This window comes from Gavialis gangeticus, unplaced genomic scaffold (genome assembly GCF_001723915.1).
Source record: "Gavialis gangeticus isolate Ggan-Ray unplaced genomic scaffold, GavGan_comp1, whole genome shotgun sequence".
NCBI lineage: Eukaryota > Metazoa > Chordata > Crocodylia > Gavialidae > Gavialis > Gavialis gangeticus.
In genome coordinates this window covers 36820988-36842617 of record NW_017729027.1, presented here as the reverse complement: position 1 = coordinate 36842617, position 21630 = coordinate 36820988, and the positions used below count along the sequence as shown (strand labels likewise).

Sequence of the window (21630 nt, the reverse complement as noted above, 5' to 3'; positions counted from 1 at the left end):
AAATAAATGTGCATAGCTGGAGGGCTCACATTGTAATCCAGTCTTCACAAGGGGGTCTACAGAACTGACTGAAAAGCCTTCTAGGGGCAGAATGAATTGATTTCTTTTTTAAATCACCTGATTTTAATCACAACTTATCTGACGTTTTAAAAAAACGTCCTTTAAGTCAAAATGGGCGTTTGAACTGACTGCTAGAGTACAAGTGACTTGACTTGGACTATGAGGCTTGCAGTGTCCAGTCTTGAAACAAAACATCAGTTATTTTCGTCTCCCATTCTGACTACGAACATTTTGTAGATTAGTTTGTCATCCATACCCACAGTAAAACTTTCACATATGATCTTTTCAACAATGTGTTAAAATTATGTTGCACTTCACTGTTTGGTAAAGGATATAATCCTTTCCCATGCTGTCCCCCTTAACAAGCTGATGTGGCTTTCTTGGGTACAACTGCAAAAAATCTAGACTATTCCAGATAAATTGCACTGTTCAAGTACAAAATCCTTATACAATGTTATACAGAATATTTATACTGCTGTCTGTAGTGACAAGTAAGCATCAAAATTGCATGACAGATTCTGTTTAAAAGGGATCTGTCACCTTGAAGTCTGTGAGATGTCTTGGAACAACTGCTTTCCTTTTTGGCTTTCTGGTTAGACTGTTTACCAAACCTAGACTTGACTTCTGCTTATGTTTGCCCAGAGGAATATTTGTGGCTGCTATCAAGTTGCTCCTCTAGTTCTAGGGCAGCATAAAAAAAAGGAATATAAATCAGGCTCAGTTTAGAATAGCTTTTTTCAGTGTCCTTCTGATTATAGTAGAAATAGAAACTGTAGATATTATTACTCATAATCTGAGTGTTTTTCATTTTGGTGACTCACATTCTATGGCAAAGATAGTCCTCTATATGTGGATTTAGGAGACTAACTCTCTCAATTTAAAAGAAAAAATCTACCCCAGACTTCTCCTTTTGCTTATTATTCATCAAGCTTTTTATTTTTGGTCTTTCTTTTCTGAGCCTCTAAATGATCTGCTTTTTTTTTTTTTTTTTTAAAGACCAAAGTTGGGTTCATAGTTTCATGATTTTTTTTTTTCAGCTGCCTTCAACTAGTAGTGATGTTGCTTGAAGGTTGATGTTGTTTGTGACAGTAACACATTTGTTCCGAGTAGAGTGCAAATGATACTATACGCTCTTTTTGTATGTGGTTCAACCTTGGAAAAAGACACTTGAAATATTCTAGCTTCAAGAATATCCCATTAGCCTTTAGTTTCTTTCTCTGTTTTCTCTTACTTTTATCTGTTTGTTTTCATTGAGTAGGCAGGTATTAAAATATTCAGGCAGCGTTCTAGCATATTAATGCTCTTTATTGCAGAAATAGAGCAATCAAAGACGTGTTTGGCCACTTGCCCAGCAGAGAAGTTTTAGTTTTATCAGTCCTTAATAGTGACTTTCTTTTTTGTTAACTTGTTTCCAGATGAAAGGAGACCAGTTGTGTTGTTTGTCCGAAGTGACTTCATTGAGGATTGAAGTCTTTTATTAAGAAATATTTTTTTGCCTGCCATTTGCAGGGATAAAAGTATGGAATCATTTTTAACTGGTGGGCTGGAGAAAGCCAGTTACAAATGGACATTCCTTTGACTAGAACTGAACAGCATTAATGTTGGGGTTTGAGGGCCAGATACCATGGTTTCACAGGCTGCATTTGGTCTGCAGGCTAGAGGTTGAGCACCCCTGGTCTAGCTTAGTGATGCTCAAAAGTTTTTGCTTTGTGCACTGAATGAGTGGTCAGGGGCTGGTCTGTGGCTCAGTTCAGGACCCGTACTCCCTCTATCTGGCCTGGTACTCTGGAATCTGGCTCATACTTCCTGGGGGGGTCACAACTCACTCCCCTGCCATCAAATTTTCAGACCCATGGGGAGCCCCAGGGGCTAGATGACACAGCTCCGGGGACTGGATCTGGCCTGTGGCCCTGGGGGTTGAGCAGCCCTGATCTAACTCCATCCTCTTTGTGATTGTCTTTCAGATATTTGAAGGCTGTTATCACATCTTCCCTTCAGTCTTCTCTTCTCCAGACTGAATAAGCCTAGTTCTTTCAGCCTTTTCTCATGAGTTACATTTCCCAGGCTTCTACTCATTTTGGGTGTGTCCACACATGCAAGTACGTGTGCTTGCAGCAGCTTAAATAGAAGCGGTGCAAATTTGAGTCAGGGCTTTTTCATACAATCCCAAGTATGGTGCTGAGATACAGCTATCTGCAGAGTGGATGTAGCTCAGGTAGAAAAAGCTTCTGTTGTTGAGAGAATCAAATATACTTCTGGCTGCAGAAAAATTCTCTCTGCTAGGAGAGTGGTGTTTACACCAGAGGGGCTTCCTGCGTTATTTTATATGCACAGCCATACAGCATAAACAGGGCCTTAACATTGAACCTGGTCCATGAAATTCCCTGTAGTTTAAGATTTGAACTGACATGCTGTCCTCAAGTGAGTGTAACTGATTTAGGTACATTTTTTTTAAACTAAGGAATATTAGTTTTTTGACAACTGAAACAAAGTAAGGGCTGCTTGCTGACTGCTTCAGAGTTTCTGTGAGCATTGACAGGATAGATTTGCTAAACTGAAATAGGTATCACTTAATTGAGTAGGAATCACTAAAAGTGGACATCTGTAGGAGTGATTTCTTTTTCTGTTAAAACCACCCTCAATGTGAGGGTGGAAATATCATTTCATGGAGCTACAGTCTTTTAAAATTGGTATGCAAAATAGAAATTTAACTGTAAAATTTGGCTTGTTTTGGGAACAGTAACCTGGTGTTATGTCCTGTTGTTTGTTCCAGCTTCTTTGTTCCTACTTGCCCACATACATTTTTATACAGTGTTTGGATTGTGTGTTACGAACAGAGGCTGCGTATGTCTTTAATAAACTGCATTTTTATGAGAGTGAGAACAGGGAATCTCAAACTTACCTGCTGTGGACTACATATTAATACCTTTGTGAGGGCCACTTTTCCCTTTCCTTCTCAGTTGTGTGCATGCCACGACTTCTAATTTGCCTTTGTGTAAATCTCCGTGGCAACTACAGCTGTTGCTTATGTGTAAGATTGATAGAAGAGAATCCATATTTATACCCATCTTATTGCATTTCAGCAGCTAGAAACTTGGAAAACCTGAATCATGTAACAAAATAGCTCCTTTGAGCCACCCCTGCATATATTTTCTGTGCGCTAATGTCAACAATAGGTTAGCAATCTGTGCTGGGGTACACACACTTATTTGTAGCTCTGCTTTTGTAAGCCCTTGGTACCAAATTTATCATGTTAAAAATCTAGAAAAAAGTGTATGACTGGAGAATGCATTTGTTGGATATTAGATGAGATGGGAGCTGGTAGTGGAATCCTGTATTCAGATGGATTGATATTTCTCATCGTAAAGAATTCTTTTTACCTCTTTTCCCTGAGACAGCTCTCCATCGTTTATAGCAGCCCTTTGATATTTGATTGGTGGAAGGCCATGTGGCTCAGGGGGTGCCTCTCTCCTGCCCTACAGAATTTTTGTTATTTTGCCTGCTAAAATACCATTTCCCTTTGAATGGGAGTTGTCAGGAAAAACTGAAGGATGAATTGCACATAATAGAATCTGATTTTATTTGGGTTTTTTTCCTTTAAAAATCCTAGGAAATTGTAAGTAGAATTCAACACTGAAAGAATGACATTGAAGCTGCAAAAATCAAGCGAATGAAGATTTAAAACTGCCTCTGCAGTATTAAATTTGACCCACTGTGTAGCTGCATTGTGATACATCCAAACTACATAAATCTTTTCCATCATTGCAGTGGAAGGATGCATAAAGGGACAGAACAGAGGCTGTACAGCCAATCGTAAATCTAGCACTTCCTAACCTTTTAGTGCTCATCTTTGTAATCTAAATGGGTTTAACAGATTTTTTTTGTCCATAACTCATTTAATGCACTGACAGATGTTGTAGTGCAGACATTCATAATGGAGTTTGTAGGGAGAGATGAAGGGCAAACTCTAGTGATTGTGCTCCTTTGCAGTGAACTGTCCAGATGGTAAGTGTCTTGTTTCATGATGATATACTTGACACTGCAATCATCAATGGATTTCAGAACTCATGTACTTTACTGCATGGGAGGCTGGTGTCTCTGTACTCATCTATGTATACTGTTAATTGTATGCCTCTGAGGGAAAAACATCATGCTGTCACTGCCTCATAAATTGATGTCTTCCTTTATGTCCATCAGCACTGCATAAATAGTTGGGGATTCCAGACTGAATTGTTCTCACAAAAAAGGCCTAAGCCAGCAATATTCAGACTATGGCTTCTGATCAACAAATGACTCTTGAATGTGTCTGCAGCTATTTTAGAAAATATTGTCAAAGTTGCACATGTATGAACTGCATACTTTGCATGCTTAGCGTGCATGTCTTTCTTTTTATTGTGAATCATACAACTATGCTAATGAAGCATAGTCAACTACACAGTGTAGTCCTTTCTTTTAGACTCTGCCACAATTCAGTTAGTAGAGTAGATGCTGCAACTCTTGTCGGTTAATTAATACCGATTACTCAGGACTGAGTGTCCTATGCACTGAATCCCTTAGGGCAGTTGCTCAGAATCATGGGTCTTATACAGTCTGCCAGTCTTACACAGTCACAACTTTCTGTTGGAAATACTCCCCCAATTAACATTCTTGCATGAACCTTCAAATATAACATGTACTCTGTTTGGTAGGTTCTAAGAAGGAAAACAAATCTTACCTAGGAATCTGGAGTCTCTGGGGCTGGGGGCCTGATCTGTCACACTGGCACTGGAGCTACATGGTAGGTCTGGGACCATGTGCTGGCTTGAACTCTGTGCACAGGGTTCAACCATGGGCCAACCCTGCATGTCATCCTAATCTGGTGCCCAGTTGGGGAAGGGAGCTTCACACTAGTTTAAAAATTTTCCAGTGGAATGGGTGGGAGGGAAAAAGCAGCGGCAGTGTTATTTACCATAGGTCCCAGAACTGTGACAGTTTTGCCCTGCATCCCATCCTCCCCAACTTTTCTACCTGGGGGGTGCTCTCTTCCTTGCGTATAATATACATCCCAATTTTCCTCAGCTGGTTTTGGCAGGAAAAGGTGCAAGTTATATGTGAGAAAATATGGTAAATGAAAAGCCTGGATAGGTAAAACATTGACACCAGGGATAAGAGGATATGATCTGCAGTGGGCCTCTTCACTGTCTACTGAAACTGGAATCTTAAGTGAAGGCCTTCTAGAATGAGCATGTACTTTTACATACATAAAGCTGCGAGGTAAGAATTTAAGTGGATACTTAACCCTCAGGGGTCTGCTTGACTGGATAAGTTGAGGCTTTGGATTAGCTCTCCACTTGTCTGAAGTGTCTAAATTTTCCTGTAAGTTTTATGGAAGAGCATATTATTCTTTTTGGGTTCTTTCTGCAAACTCTCTTGTATATGCTTGATTTCATATGTTTTCAGGATTAGGGCCTGTGCACATTAAGTTCTAAGTTGTGGTCTAGTAAAGTCTTGATTTAAAAAAAAAACAAAAAAACAAAGAAACAAAAACAAACAAACAAACAAAACTCTGTGGAACTTGGAGCTCTTAGCTCTATCACTACATTGTCTTTTATTGTTGCATAGTTGTATTTAGAGAGTATGTTCTGGGTATTTCATGGCTGTCCAGAGATTGACTAGACTTGAGTTCTATATGTGATGAAACCATATTGGTAGCTTGAAGAGCTCAAAAATCAGGACACAAATGTAGAAGTCAGGCTGTAGTTGCATTTTAGTTAGCTCCTGGTCCTTTAAGTCAGGGGTGCCAAACTCACCCTGGGCTCTGGGTTTGGATGGGGTCTTGTTCCTGGTTGGATTCAGACCTTGTGGCGGCAGAACAAGCGGGGTTATGCCAGCAAAGCCTTATCTCTCTACACCCTGAGCATTCCCCCCCCTCCAGCTACGGGCCATGCCCACTGTGGCCCAAGTAGTCCTTGATTTTGTGGCAGGCTCTTCCCACAAAATCCATGGGCTAAAAGGAACAATTTATATTTGGCCCACATTTTCAAGCTCTTCACTGCAACCATTAGGATATAACTAGAAAGGGTTGGGGGGTTTTTTGTTAAAAGGATCATATGAAGTTAGGGCTGGAAGGGACTTCACAAGGTCATATAATCTAGTTCCCTGCTCAAGGCAGGATTGTCCCTGACTAAAGCAGCCCAGCCAAGTGTCTGTCCAAGCTGATCTTGAAAATTTCCAAGGATAGAGATTTCACAGCTTCTCTAGGGATCCTGTTCCAGTGCTTAACTACCCTCAGTCAGAGTTCCTCCTAATCTTCAACCTACATTTTCTTGGTTGCAGCTTGAGGCTGTTGCTCTTAATCCTGTCTTCTGCAGCCACAAAGAAAAGTCCATCTCTATCCTCTCTGTAATCACTCTTCAGGTATTTGAAGACTTCCTCACTAGTCTTCTCCTCTCCAGACTAAATAAACTAGTTCTTTCAGCTTTTCCTCATAAGCCTCATTTCCCAGGCTTCTAACCATTTTTGTCCCTCTGTGCTAGGATCTCTCCAAACGATCCACATCCTTCTTGAAGCATAGGGCCCAAAATAGACACACTCAGAGTCATAGTGCTGAAAAGGTCATCTAGTCCAGCTCCTTGCCTGAGGCAGGTGCATCCCTAGCCAAACCATCTCATACAAACCATAATCAAATCTCTGAATAAGACTACCCTTAACCCTAATACAACATAGACCAAACACCCTAACCTGCTACAGGTAAAATGGGTGAACCGTGACAGGCAATGTCCTCATCCTATAAAATATTGTCAATAAATGCTCAAGAGGTCCCAGGTAGAAGGCCAGCCCCCCTGCCAGAAACCCCCACAGTCCCTACCAGTCTGACCATGGGGTAAAATTTCTTCTTGACCCCAGATATGGTGCTTGGTGTGACCCTGAGTGGAGAGGCAAGACTCTCTAGCCAGGAACCTCTGACATTGTTCCTAGCAGGAGAATTGGCATACCCCAGTTGAAGTCCCCATCCTTAGCTGTAGCCAACACCCAGTGCCTCTGGGGAGGCTTAAGAACACCCTGGCATTTATAGCAGAAGAGAGCTGGGGATGCATGCAACCACAAAAGCCAGAAGCATGGGAAATACCCATGATCGGGATAGCTACATCCCAAGCCAGCAGCTGTCCAACCCATTTTGAACACCTCCAGTGATGGACAACCCACAACTTCCCTAGGCAGTCTGTTCCCCTGCCTATTCTCTCAGTGAAGAAGTTTTTCTGGATATCTGATCTAAATTTGCTTTGCTGCAACTTCAAGTCATTGGTCTGCATCCTCTCTGCAGCATGAGAAAAAAAGGTGCTTTCCTTCTTCCTTATGGCAGCCTTTCAGGTATTGAAGACTGCTATCATGTCCCCTCTTATTCATTTCTTTAGCAAGCTGAAACTGCTTAGCCTTTCCTCACATGACTTGCCTTCCAAGCCCTTGATCATCTTTATTGCCCACCTCTGGACCCTCTCTAACTTCTTCATGTCCTTTTTAAAATGTGGACCCAAGAACTGCATGCAGTACTCCAGACAAGGCCTAAATCAGTGTTGAGTAGAGGCACTATCACCTCCCTTAATACTTCTATAGATGCAGCCCAAAACTGCATTTACCTTGTGTGGCTGCCGCACACTGAAGACTCATTGAGTTTGTTGTCTACCAGTACTCCCAAGTCCTTTTCTATAAAAGCTGCCATCCAGCCAGGTGTCCTCCATTTTATATTCATGTTTTTCGTTATTCCTCCCAGGGTGTAGCACCTTGCATTTGTCTGCATCAAACTTCATCTTGTTAGCTCTAGCCTGACTTTCCAATCTGTAGAGATCCTTCTGAGTTGCACTTGCATTACAATCCTTCCCAGTTGTGTGTCATCCACAAACTTGCTCAAGAAGCTTTCTATGCCAGCATTGAAAGAGTTACTAAATGTGTTGAGCAGCCTCAGGCAACCCCATGGGACTCCACTCAGAACCTCCTGCCATTATGACATGGACCTGTTAATAATTACCTTTTGCTTATGGCTATTGAACCTGTAATCCATCTACCTTTTAGTAGTTTTATCCAGCCCACATTTCTCCAGTTTGTTTATGAGAAGGTTGTACAAAAGCACAACCTTGTCAAAAGCCTTGCTGGAGTCCAGATATAGTGATATACTATATCCTCAGCATTTTCTTCATCCACCCAAGTAGTTACTTTGTCAAAAAAGGAGATTAGGTTTGTTTGATACAATTTGTTCTTCCTATTCCATGCTGGCTGCTTGTGATCAGCCTTTCCTCCTTCAGATACTTGCCAATGGCCTTCCTTAAGATTTGCTCTAGTAACTACTCTGTAGTTCCCTGGGACTTCCTTCTTGCTGATTTAAAAAAAGAGGGGCACTACATTAGCCCCTTTTCAGTGCTCTGGTACCTGGCCCATCTCCCATGACTTCCTGAAGCTCTTTGCCAAGGGCTCTGAGATATCCTCTGCCAGTTCCTTCAGGACCCTGTGATGAAACTCATTCGGCCCTACTGATTTTAATTTATTCAAACCCAACAAAAGCTCTCTGACTGTCTCTTGGTATCTCTTCCCTCATTTTGCCCTTCTTCTTATCCACATAATTCTTATTAGGTGCCTGGCAGCTTAATTTTTTTGTGATGACTACTACAAAGTAGTTGTTGAGTAGTTCTGCCTTCTTTGCATCTTCAGTTAGTTCTCCCTGGCTTGGTAACATAGGACCCACAGCTTCATTGGTCCTTCTTTTCTGGCCAACTTACTTATAGAATCTCTTGTTGTCCTTAACCTTCTTTTGCCAGGTGCAGCTCATTTATTTATCTTTACTTTCCTGATCATGTCCCTGCAGGTCCTTTTTGGTTTCCTGGTACACGTCCTTGGTGACCTACCCATTCTTCCATTGGTTGTGAGCTTTCCTTCTGTGTTTGATGCATTTTAGAAGTTCTTTGTGCAGCTATGTTGTTCTCTTGTCTTGCCATTCTTCTTGTACTTCCATTGTGTTAGGACAATTTCTTATTGGGCTTCCAATACTGTGCCCCTTTGAGGGATATAGGTGCCCAGGGGGAGTTGGGCACCTATACTCTATCTGTCCTCCCATGACATCATGGTCATTGGCTCCTTCAGTTGGATGAAATGCACTTTTTTTAAATCTAATGCCCTAGTTTTGCTGAGCTCATGCTTTCTCCGTCTCAGGATCTGGAATATTAGCATATTGTGATCACTTCCTTCCAAAATTGCCCATCACCTTCACATCCTCCATCAGTTCTTACCTGTTGTCAGGACTGTCCAACATAGATGATTCTCTAGTTTTTATTTCTGGAAGAGAAAGTTGTCCTCTGCACAAGTTAGGAACTAGCTTGAAATTTGATGTTTGGCTGCATTGCTTTTATAGAAGGTGTCTAGAAAATGGAAGTCTCCCATCAGTACTATCCCATAGCTTTTGAATAGATTTGTCACCTGCTAGACTACTGCCTGATCCACCTCCTTCTCCTGATTAGGTGGCCTATAATAAATCATTACCATTATATCAGTGCTGCATCTTTCACTTTTCATCTTCACCCAAATGCATTCTGCTTTGCTGTCATCTTCCTGTGAAGCAGGAATAAGTGTTTGTGTTTTTGATATACAAGGCAACACCACCAGCTTTTCTCCCAACTGTCCTTCTGAAACAGTGTGTAAACTTCAGTGTTCGTATTTCAGTTATAAGAGCTGTCCCACCAGGTTTCAGTGATGCCAGTCAGATCATAGTTCTTTTTAGAGGGTGCAGCTTCCAACTCATCTTGTTTATGCCCCATACTTCTCACATTTGTGTACATGCACAGGATGTATTTTGCATTTTGACCTCCTCACTTCCTTTTTCTTACACTTATTGCAGTCCTGTAGCTCTCTGGCCCTTTCCCAGAGTTGAGTTACTTCTTTCAGTCCTTTCCCCATACTCTTGCTGGAGGGTTTTGATCCCCTGTGAAACCTAAATTTAAAACCCTCCTTACTAGATTGGTCAGATGATGCCAAAATATGCTCTCCCTCATCCTCATTTGATGGCTCCCACCAAATAGTAGCCCTCCTCCTAAGAACATCCACCCATTGTCAAAGAAGCCAAAGCCTTCATGTTGACACCACTGCCTTAGCCATGCGTTTACTTCCAAGATAGAGGTCCAGGCAGAGACCATTTTGCCTTTCATGGGAAGGGTTGATGAGAACACCACTTGTGCTCCAAGCAACTTAATCCTCCCTTTATGAGCCAGGAGCCTCATAGTCACTTGTGATCTGGTCAGTGTCCCTCCTTTGCTCTCTGGTGTGCACACATCCTGTAAGAATAAAAGAAGTGGAGGCAGGGAAGACACCACAAGAATTTGCATGCCAAACACTTGCACCAGGTGCAGGTGGGTACTTACCCACGCTCCTACCCACACACAGACACATAAGCACAGTGTCCTGTTCCCTTCTGGGTGAACTCTCTCTCTGTTTGCTTCCCTCTGTTCCTTGGTCCTATGGTTGCTAGGGGCTGCCTTTTTATAAGGCTGCCTATCCCAGCTTCATCCCTCAGTTACCTAAACCAGCCCCACCCAAAACAAGCCCTGTCTCACCCAGTCACTCCAGCAGGGGAAAGAAAAGAACAAAGAGAGAGGGAAGCAGTTACATACCACAGGTGGGGGAGATAAAAAACCCAAACACACCAGGCACTAGGCAAACACTCTTAAGCAGCAGTCAGCCCCCCCTAAGTCATTAGCACGGAGAAAGGCCTCGTCAAGGCTGTCTTACACTTGAGCTGCTTATCCCAGAGCCACTGCTCTCTGCTTACTTTAATCTGACTGAGCCATACACCAGGTAAGGCCTCGACAGTGATGATAGTGGAAGAAGCACTTCCCTCAATTTGCAGGTGACACTCTTATCAATTCAACCTAGGATGCTGTTGGCTTTTTTTTTTTGCCACAAGAGCATATTGTTGGCTCACATTCAGCTTATGGTCAAGGACCTGTAACCTCCAGGTCCTTCTTTGGAGTACAGCAGCCTAGCCATTTATTCATTCCCCAGTCTGTATTTGTACATGCAGTTATTCTGCCCCAAGTGCAGGCCTTCGCATTTTTCCTTGCTGAATCCCATTTGGTTTGGTTGATTGTGGACCATTTTTCCAGTCTGTTCAGGTCATTCTGGATCCAAGTCCTGCCTTCCAGCTAACTTGGCATTATCTGCGTATTTGCTAAGTGTTTGCTTAGTCCTGTCATTTAACTCATTAATGAGGATGCTGAACAGTACCAGACCCATGACCTCTTGCCAACTAGACATTGAGCCATTGATGACTACTGGTAGAGCACAGTAATCCAGCATCCTCCCTCTCCTCTCTTCCCCCTCCCCAAATCCACAGAGCTTCTCACCTTATCATAAAAAAAAATCAGGTTGGTCAGGTATGACTTGCTCTTGGTGAATCCATACTGGCTGCTTGTGATCACTTTGTTATCCTCTAGGTAGTTCACAATAAATTGCTTGAGGACTTGCTCCATGATCTTTCCAGGTATAGAGGTCAAGCTGACTGGTCTGTAGTTTCCCACATCCTTCTTTTCCTCTTTCCTAAAGGTGGGCATTAGTTGCCGTTTTCCAATCATCCAGGACCTCACCTGGCTCCATGAGGTTCTCAAATGGCTTTGAAATTACCTCAGCCAATTCCTTCAGTATCCTAGGATGCGTTCCACCTGACCCTGCTGACTTGAATGTCTGTGGTTTCTGCAAGTAAACCCTAAGTGTGTACTACCCCTGTATTGCCTGTCTCCCTGCTGCAATAGCTACTACCTGGCTGGGCTGGGGCAAGCTTTTGCTCTGTGCCCCAGGCCACGGCAGAGTTGGAGCCAGCGGATAAGCAATGGTGGGGAGGTAGAGGGGGAAGACAAGTGGCCAGAGGCAGCAGGGAGGGCCAGGTCAGGGGGCTGGGCACCGGGGAGGGTAGGTGCCAGTGGGGTGCAGGCACAGCTCCCCCACCTCTTGCCCTCCCACTGCCTGCTCCTCAAGAAGTCACTTCAGTACTTGCTTTTGCCAAGTACATTTGAGGCAGGTCTGCAGATTTAGTGCTCTACATTGACCAGTGCTGCTGCTGCCCCTCCAAGAACCCTGCTGTATGTGAAACTAATCATGGTGAGAATGCAGTATGTTTAATGGGGGATTTTCTTTCTTTCAGCCTTTTTTCCAACTTGTAAAACTACGGAAACTTGGACTTAGTGATAATGAAATTCAGCGGCTCCCTCCAGAAATAGCAAACTTCATGCAGCTGGTGGAACTTGATTTGTCTCGAAATGGTAAGCTAGAGTGTTTGCTTTTGTTCAGCTCTGCACTGTATGTGATAAAATGTTATTCGAATGCTGTAGATTACTGGGATTTTTGGTCTGAAGCCTTTAAGTCCTGCTGAACGTGCTGCTGGGTAGCATTTGGAGAATGCTGATGTCTGAAGTGTGGCATATGCTTCTACGTGTATTGAGGACCTAGCACTAAAGTTATGTTTTAGTGATAAAATACTGTTTTGCTCTAGCTTCTCCCTTTTGAAAGGTTGTTACTGGTTGAAAACATATTTTGAAAGTGTCCTTTGTCATAGTGTGCATGCATGTGGTGAAGCTGTTTATATGTGTTTAGACAACAGAAATGGATACGTGAAGGAAAAAGGTCCATTCTGGTCCATTGTGCTGGGAGCCATAGTCTATTCTTCTTTTTCCTCCTGTCCCCTGACCTTTCCCTGTGCTCTGTAGCAAGAGGAGGAATTATTCTATTTGTTCCTCTCTGCAAGTAGCAGTAGGGAGCCATAGTAGGTTTTTTCAGTTCTTGTTTAAGCTGCTGCCCCAGCAGTGACAGTAAACTTGGCATGTCCCTTGTCAGCATTTTATAGCCAGCTGAACTCTGATGTTCATTACTAGTTTAAGCCTAGCAAATTAGTGTTCATTGGTGGATCATGGTTTCTTGTTGCCCTTAAAGACTGAGAAATTAGAAGGTTTAGCACATTAAAACCATGGCAGGTGTGCAGTGCTGATGCATTTCCAGTTTTACCAAAAGAGCAGAAGTCAGCTGGCTGTAGAGGCAGTCATGTCTGTCCCTTTACATTCAGAGTGTTGCTTCAGGATGTTCCTTTCATGGAGCAGAGAAATGAATAAAGAGTGAAACTCTGTATAAGGAGGAAGACAATAAATTCAGGAGACCTAGAGAAATTGTGTTAACTTGTAAATGAAAGCATTGAAACACCAGTTTCACTTGTAGAAACACTCAGCGCTTGTCCTCAATACCTCTCTTTGATGTTTTCGAGTGATGGTGCAAGCGTCCCTTTTCTGGACAGTCACTAATGAAATGAAAGTCTCTAAACACTTAATGGCAGACTTCCACTGCCCTACCTTACTTCATGAGTATTTTCAAAGTGTTGTAAGGCAAAGGAAGAAGTCTGAGTAGCTGACCAGGAAATATCTGGGAGCTGGAATTAATGCTTTCATTTAATTAAGACATATTGTCAAATGGTGCGTCTTGGCTTTGATGTAATTGGCTTCATGTGCAGGACTTGGTTGCATAGGGTTGCCAAGGATTTTAACTCTGAGATTGTGTGTTGGCTCAATTCATTTCTCTTTTCAAATCAATAACTACAGAAGAACTGTGGATCTGAGCCTTAAGCAGCTTGACTTAAAAGTTGGCAGCAGACTTCAACTTAAGAGGAACAGATGGTGTCAATGTTTTTGTGCATGTGTAGGGGTGTTTGTGTGTGATTACAAAATGTTTCCTTGTGTAGTAACCTCCAAAGTGATGACTTGGACTACAGCAGGTTGCAGGAAGCAATTTCTCTCCTGTATCCAAGGTCGGGTCTTAATTACCCATTTTATTGCATTATTTTCTCTTCCTTATGATTCATTACCCAATGTGATTGGCTTCACTTAGCTCAGTTTAGCCCTGTTTCATATAAGTGCTTTGCAACTTAGCTTACACTAGTTTTTACTGGATTATAGTAGGAAAATCTTGACTTTTGTGTTCCTAGCTTTGTTACTAAGCATCACTTTCTTTAGGTGAGAATCCAGACATATCTAAGGTTCTGCCTACTGAGCAATAAGCTATTAATCAATTTTTGTTATTAAACTACTTGGCAAGAGGAGCAGATTTGTTTTGCTTTTAAACTTGGGAAAACTTAGGAAAAACTGCTTTTTGCAATGTGGCATACTTCATTAATAGGAAAGTGTAGTGTTGACATCTTAACTCGGGAAATAAGAGACCATTGTTCTGTTTTTGTCCTAGCTGTATGATAACTGCATTAATTGCTTTTATTTTTGACTGTCCTGCTTCCTTTGGAGATGGAATATAAATATTAGCTCTTTATGACCTGAGGTAACACTGCTGAGTAGTGCTGCCTGACAATTGCCCCTTATGTTGTGGGGACATTTTGGAGTCCATCATGGCATAAGGAGGAGGTGAAGATACTGAATGAGCAAAATACTTCCATCTCCCTCCTAAAAAAATTGTCCTGTTGCTGCTTTTCTCCTTCTTCCTGAAGTGAGAAAATGAGACATAGGTTGTTATAAGATATGTGGAACACAGAACCTAACTGCAGACCAGAAAGGTGTGCCAAGAGCCATTGGCAACATCAACAAAAAACGTAGATTATGTTTTTAATTCTTAGGCCTTCTATGTGTCAGGATTGACATCAGTGGAATTTGTCACCTCTGCTAGCCTTAGAGACGTGGCGTACAGTGGAAATTTGTTCCAGGATGTTGTGGGAAGACTTGGTAGCCATTCCCCTTATGCCTTTGCTCCTGGCTTTTACTACTTGCTGGAGGAGCTGGAACTGTTTTTCTTCTCTCATGTCTGCCACCTGAGTGCCTGATCTCCTAATTTAAACTTGCAGTGCCAGGGTTTGTAGGTCTCTGGGATATCTTTTATTCCCCAATTATGTAGTAACTGGGACACATCTACATGTGCAGTGTAATGAGCATGAATTTCCTGTGTGGTAAATGTGTGATTTACTGTGCAGTAAATTCATGCTCATGAAATTTTGCCCGGGAATGTGTCTACACAAGTACCTGTGTTGGGTGCAATCTAGTCCAGGGCTGTTTCTGCCCTGCTGCAACAGCCAGGGAAAGATCCAAGTTCCCCCAGGTGCCAGCTCTGAGCTGGCAGGGGCACCGTGGGCATCCCCATGCTGGCGCGGCCTCTGGGTAACCCTGGGCTGGCAAGAGGCTCGGGGGGTCAGACCTGGGCTCCGGGCAGCGTGGGTTGCAGGAGAAGCTCCCAGCCACGTGGAGCTTGGGGTCAGCTGTGGTTGGTCCTCCTGGGCAGAGAACAAGGAGCAGGCAGGCATGGGGGTGCAGGGGCTTTTGCCTGCCCCTTGCCAAAGGCTCTGCAGGCACACTGGATGCATCCCTGCACTGGTGTAGTAACCATGCAGGGGACAGCAAGTCTGGAGGCATGCTAGTGTGGGCCCCTGCTCTGTAGGAGCTCCAAAGCCAGGCATAGCTGGTGACAGGCCAGGCCAGGCTCTGCCATTATACCAGGTACTGCAGGGGAACAGGGCCCCGGATGGACCAGCTGGGGACAGGATCAGCCTCTCAGTAGTGCGAGGGCAGCTTCCAGCCCTGGGGCTGTTGTGTGGTCCCTGCTGCCCTGAGCCCCAGCTCTTCCCCCTCAGCTACAGGACGTGCACCATAGGAAATCTCTGGGTTCCACTGCCATTGCAATCACAGATCCCAGGGGAAGGAAGGATGGGTACAGTATGGATGTTACAGGCCCGTCCTCCCCAGCTGGTGGCTTGGACCCTCACGCGTTCCTCCCAGGAGTACTGGCTACAGCTGAACCTGAGCTCCAGGGGCTGGGAGTTGCCAGGGACAGCTTCCCCCACTCCTTGGAGCTTGGGGCATTGCCAGGCAGCAGTGTGGCCCCCGCTGCCTGGGCTGACCTGCAGCAATCTCCTGGTCTGCGTCCATATGTGCAGTATATGTATATCTATTGGTACTGGCAAACAGCACATTAGACTAATGCACAGTAATTGCCATGTACGTGTAGACGGTGATACTTTACCATGCATTAGATTAGTCTAATGCACAGTAAAGTGTCTCATATAGATGTTGGCTGCTGATTAGGAAGACTAATACTAAAAATCCCAGTAAAGGACATATTGCACACAGTTTTTTCACTGATTCTTTGTTTGTTTGTTTGTTTGTTTTGTTTTTGAGATTTAAGTTCAGATGTGCTTTTGTAAATGACTGGAAATGTAGGGAATATATACATGGAAAATTAGCTTAAGCCAGCATTCATACAGAAGGTTAATGTGCTTTATTTAATGTACTTCCTGTTCACATCTTTAGTTAATTTCCTTAACCTCCCATGTTGTCACATTTCTAGGAAGAACTTGTCTGACAAATGTTGCCATTCGTGGAATGGGTGGGCATTCCAGTTCCTATGGAGGAGCCTATGCTTTAGGATTGCTTCTGCCCCCTGAACAGAGGTTTCTGGAGAAGCTGCTAACCACGTGCCAGTCATAGCAGCATTTACCTTAATTTATGCTGGGTGTGAGGTGGGGGTCAGTGCTATGGTGGTGGCAGCTAACTTTTTTTCTATCCTTGCAGTTCTCTGTGTAGGTGTAGTTCTTCCACCAGTTACTTCAAAACATGCTGAGGGAATATGTGAATGTACTCGTTTCCTAGACAAATCTTATAACTCTTGTGCATATGGATGTTTGAAGTGCAGAGAACTGGCAATGAGCTGATGGCCAGGGGGAAGGCTTATTCTGTTGGGAAACCTATGCCATTACTATCTGTGGATTCTTTTCAGGCTACTAAAGTTCCTTGTTGTTGCATGTGAGCTTTGAATGAAAGCAGGCCTTGCCTGGCTGCATAGGTCTGGTATATGATTTCTTTTCCTAGGAATGCCCAGGGAGGCTTCTTACTCTAACTTATCTTGCTGCCCTTTCAAGTTGACCTTCAGTGTGACCCCTTCCTCCTCTGTATTTTCACAACAGTGTTGTGGATCATTTTCTAAATAGAATTATCCCTTAATCTCATGCCACATAGCAGCCTGTATCATCCATGATTTAAGTTTTTTATCTTCACTTCCCAATCACTGTGGCTTAATATGTCCAAGGATTGGATTTTTGTTTGAGAGGGAGGGTCGTTTCAAATTAGAGCTGGGAAGTTTGCATTGGACTTGGCCACTTAGACTTGCATTGTACCACATAGACATATTCTGTCTATAAACAGCCAGTCAGGAGTCTAGGTTGCAATACTAGAAGCTGTATAGCTGCATTAGTACAGCAGCGTTTGAGATGAGGCAGGGTCAGCTCCGAGACTACTGCACTGGGCAGCACAGTTTTGGGAGAAGGTGAGCAGTCCTCAGTGGTGAAAGAACAGGTTATATAATTACTTAGAAAATCTGGATGTGTACAAATCCATGGGGCCAGATGCAATGCATCTGAGGGCATTGAAGGAGTTGACCGATGTGACTGCAGAACTGTTGACCATTATTTTTGAAAACTCGTGGTGATCGGGCGAGGTCCTGGCTGATTGGAAAAGGGCAAATATAGTGTCCATTCTTAAGAAAGGGAAGAAGGAAGATCTAGGGAACTACAGATCAGTCCACCTCATTTGAGTCTTTGGAAAAATCATGGAGCAGGTCCTCAAGAAATCCATTTCTAAGCACTTGGAGGGGAATAAGGTGATCAAGAACAGTTTGCATGGATTCACCAAGGGCAAGTCATGCGTGACCAGTCTGATTGCCTGCTATGATGAGATGACTGGCTCTGTGAATGAGGGGAAAAGCAGTGGATGTGATGTACCTGGACTTTAGCAAGGCTTTTGATGCAGTCTCTCATAGCATTCTTTGAAGCAAGCTAAGAAAGCATGAGTTGGATGAATGGACTGTAAGGTGGATAGAAAGCTGTCTGTATTGTCAGCCTCAACAAATAGTGATCAATGGTTTGAGGTCTAGCTGGCAACTGGTATCAGGTAGAGTGCCCTAGGGGTTCAGTCCTGGGACTGGTTTTGTTCAATATCTTCATTAACAATCTGGAAGACGGGATGGATTGCACCCTAACCAGATTTGTGGACAACACTAACGTGCGGGAGTAGTAGATCTGCTGGAGGGCAGACCTAGGATTCAGAGTGACCTAGACAAATTTGAGAATTGGGCCAAAAGGAATCTCATGAGGTTCAACAAGGCCAAGTACAAAGTCCTGCACTTAGGACAGAACAGTCCCATGCATCGCTACGTGCTTGGGACCAATTGGCTAAGCAGCAGCTCTGTAGGAAAGGACCTGGGAGTTACAGTGGACAGTAAGCTGTATATGAGCCAACAGTGTGCTCTTGTTGTAAAGAAGGCTAATAGAATACTGGGCTGCATTGGTAGGAGCATTGCCAGCAGATTGAGGGAAGTAATTATTCCCCTGTATTCAGTACAGGTGAGGCCACATCTCGAGTACTGTGTTTAATTTTGGGGCCCTCACTACAGAGAGGACAAGTTGGAGAGAGTCCAGCAGAGGGCAGTGAGAATGGGTAGGTGACTGGGGCACATGACTTATAAGAAGTTGAGGGAAGTGGGTTTATTTAGTCTACAGAATAGAAAACTGAGGGGCAATAGCAGCCTTCAACTACCTGAAGGGTGGTTCCAAAAAGGATGGAGACTATTCTACGTGATGACAGAAGAAGGAGCAATCATCTCAAGTTGCAGCAAGGGAAGTTTAGGTTGGATATTAGGAAAAACTTGCTCACTAGGAGGGTGGTGAAGCACTGGAACAGGTTACCTAGAGAGGTGGTGGAATCTCCATCCTTGGAAGCTTTTAAGGCCCAGTTCAACAAAGCATGGCTGGGATGATCTACTTAGGGATGGTCCTGCTTTGAGCAGGGGGTTGGAGTAGATGACCCCCTGTGCTCCCTTCCAACCCTAATTTTCTATGATTCTATAATGTGCCCTTCTAGAAGTTACTAATCTACTTTTTCTCCCCCAAAAATGTTTCCCTATTCACTTTTTACTGAGAATATCTGCAAATGTTAGACCAGATGGAGAACCATAGTAACATGGCTATGTTGCTCCTGGTACCTGAGAGAGTACCTCTAGCTAGCTTGGTTATTGGTATAAGACAGTATCTTTTGACTTGTATATATCTTCAGTATACAGATGTTTTCGCTAACAAGTGTATGGGGAAAACATTTGAATGGTGATGTGTTTGTTAGTAGTCAAATTTACTGCTCAACACAACTAATTACCATATATTAAGTTTGTCTCAAACTGTCTTGTGCTAATAATTAAATATAGGATTGTGAGTCTCTCTAGGGAAAGCCTCAGATTGATGACCTCAGCAAGTTGTTTGCTTGACATGGTGGGAGCATGAGGTTATTTGTTTTCTGCAATGCTTTCTTTCTCTTCCAGCTCTTCTTGGTCAGGAGACTTGTGTTAACTGTGAACAGCATGAGCTCAATTTGTAGCTGAATTAACTTGCATGTGCTGTTAGTTATCTTACTTCAAGGCCATATTTACCAGGAGATTTTACTGAAGGTATTCCTGCCAGTGCTGCCACAAGTCAGATGTTAAATTTCCTGGTCTAGACAAGGCTGTAATGTGGTGCCAAGGGAGAATGGGTGAGTCAAGGATGTAACCTGAAAAGAGAGAAAAGACAGAAATGTTGGGGAATGGGCAAACTGAAGGACATTTTTGTAGGTTATTGGAGAGAGGCTACTTTCCTCTGCACCCTCACTCAAGGTTGATGCAACTTTAGCAGAAAACTGTTCCAAACCTGGTCACATTCCCTGCTGGAAAGGATTGTTTGTCTGAATATCAGCAGTGTACAGGGTGGAGTGCCTGCATGGCTTGCGGCTTGGAGGACCCATGGCTCACCCTGGCGTAGCCTGCAGGCATGTCGCTTCCACTGGTGGCCCAAAGGCCATGAGGCCCACAGTTGCTTGGAAGTTAGACAGCCCTGGATTATGCTTTATGTCGTAGACAGCCTAAGAATTTAACTTGTTTTTGTTTTGTACTTCTATTATCTGGTAGAAATTACAACCCGTGCACCCCATCTTCAAATAACATTCATAGTAGTTGAACTACAAACAGCCTGTCAGTTAGTTGCTGTATGTTTACCAGATTCTGGCTTTCTACAAGGAAGCTTTGGGTATAATAAGGAAATCTTTGTGTACTTTGATGTTGAGTAGGATGCTGAGTATCAGAAATGCAAACCCAGGTCCCTGAATTCTGGACATGCCTTTTCTAGAGACTTGCGTGACTTTTGTGTGGCCACGGCTGTGAAGACTGTATGTAGACTACTTTATCTAGAAACAACATGAGGCTAGCCTCTTAAGTTCCCCTCGTGGACAACAGCCTGGCTCAACACAACCTCTCCTGTTGTCTGTCTTGGTTTCATACTTAATGGCTAGGTACAGACACTGCATATAAACTGGGATAAATGTTCAGAAACTGGTCTAAGCCTGTAACAGAACAGAAGTTCAGCACACAAAAACTGGTTTCATAATGGCAGAACCCAGTCTAAGATGAATCTGGAGGATGTAGTACTAGATTTTAGTTGGTTTAGGTTAGAGCAGTACAGGCAACCCGCACTTAGTGCTCTTAATTGGTTCCTAAAAAAAAGAGCGTTAAGTGAAATCAAACGTATTTGATGAGCCAAGATGGCGACCGCAAGTGTTTTTAATGATCCAAGATGGCGACTGTGTGCGTTTATAATGAAACTCACTGAGCACTAAGTGAAATCAGGTATCAATTTAAAATCAGTGTTATAGAGAAATAGTGCTAAGCGAAACAGCGTTAAGCCGGGTTTTTCTGTATGTTGAACTTTGTTTCCTGTCCTCCCGGATCTCAGGCAGTCTTTCCAGGGTGGCATGCTAGCCTTGACTGGTACTCATCTGCTGTCACAGACAGGAGCCAGAAAAGCCTCTGTCTCCTGCCCACTCGGCAGGGTGGGCAGGCAAATGGAGACCCCTGCCACATGGACCGAGGCTGTAGCCAGCACATCAGGGGAGAGCTGCACAGCAGGGGACTTAGCTCCTCTCCCTCTGCTTGACCCCCTGACAACTGTGTGGCTCCTGGCTGCAGGTGTCCTCAGGGCTAGGAACCAGGGGCAGGCGGGGATGTTGGAAGTCTCTGGTAGCCCGCTGTCCTCGGCCAGCTCAGGCTGTCTCTGTGCCCCGCTCCCCCAAGGGTGAACGTGAGTTTTGTTTGCTCACAAACTAATTAGGTCACTTAGAAAAAGCTGAAAAAGTTAGTGTGAATCTGCCTCAGGTTTTTTGAACCTCTGTACCTAGCCATTGAGTCCCTGAACAGCAAGGACAGTATGCTGCAGTACAGCAGCTGGTTTGCTGTGGTACAGTAACTTGTCTGGCAAAAGCAACACATTTATTTCTTAAGGAAATCTGCATTTGAGCAGACCTTGTTAAGTCTCATTCAGCTTGGCGCACAGTGTTTCAATAGTGATAACAGAAAGAAGATCAATTACTGCTTCTAAAGGCTGCCAGTTCATTCACAGTCACAATCCTAATGGGGAAACCCTGGACAATACATCAGAGACCAGATTGAGACAGTTAAACCAGAAGTTTTAGCTTCACAGCTCCATGACTAAGGGATGCAGCCCCACTTTTA

The 21630-nt window shown here is 43.6% G+C and overlaps 1 protein-coding gene across 1 annotated transcript in view; it reads left to right on the top strand.

The window, feature by feature from the left end:
• LRRC1 (leucine rich repeat containing 1) overlaps window positions 1-21630 on the top strand; it is a 144647-nt gene that overhangs the window by 14088 nt on the left and 108929 nt on the right. Inside the window, exon 2 of the mRNA XM_019520563.1 lies at window positions 12218-12335. Coding sequence (XP_019376108.1) covers window positions 12218-12335 — 118 coding nt within the window. The remainder of the gene's footprint in view (window positions 1-12217; window positions 12336-21630) is intronic.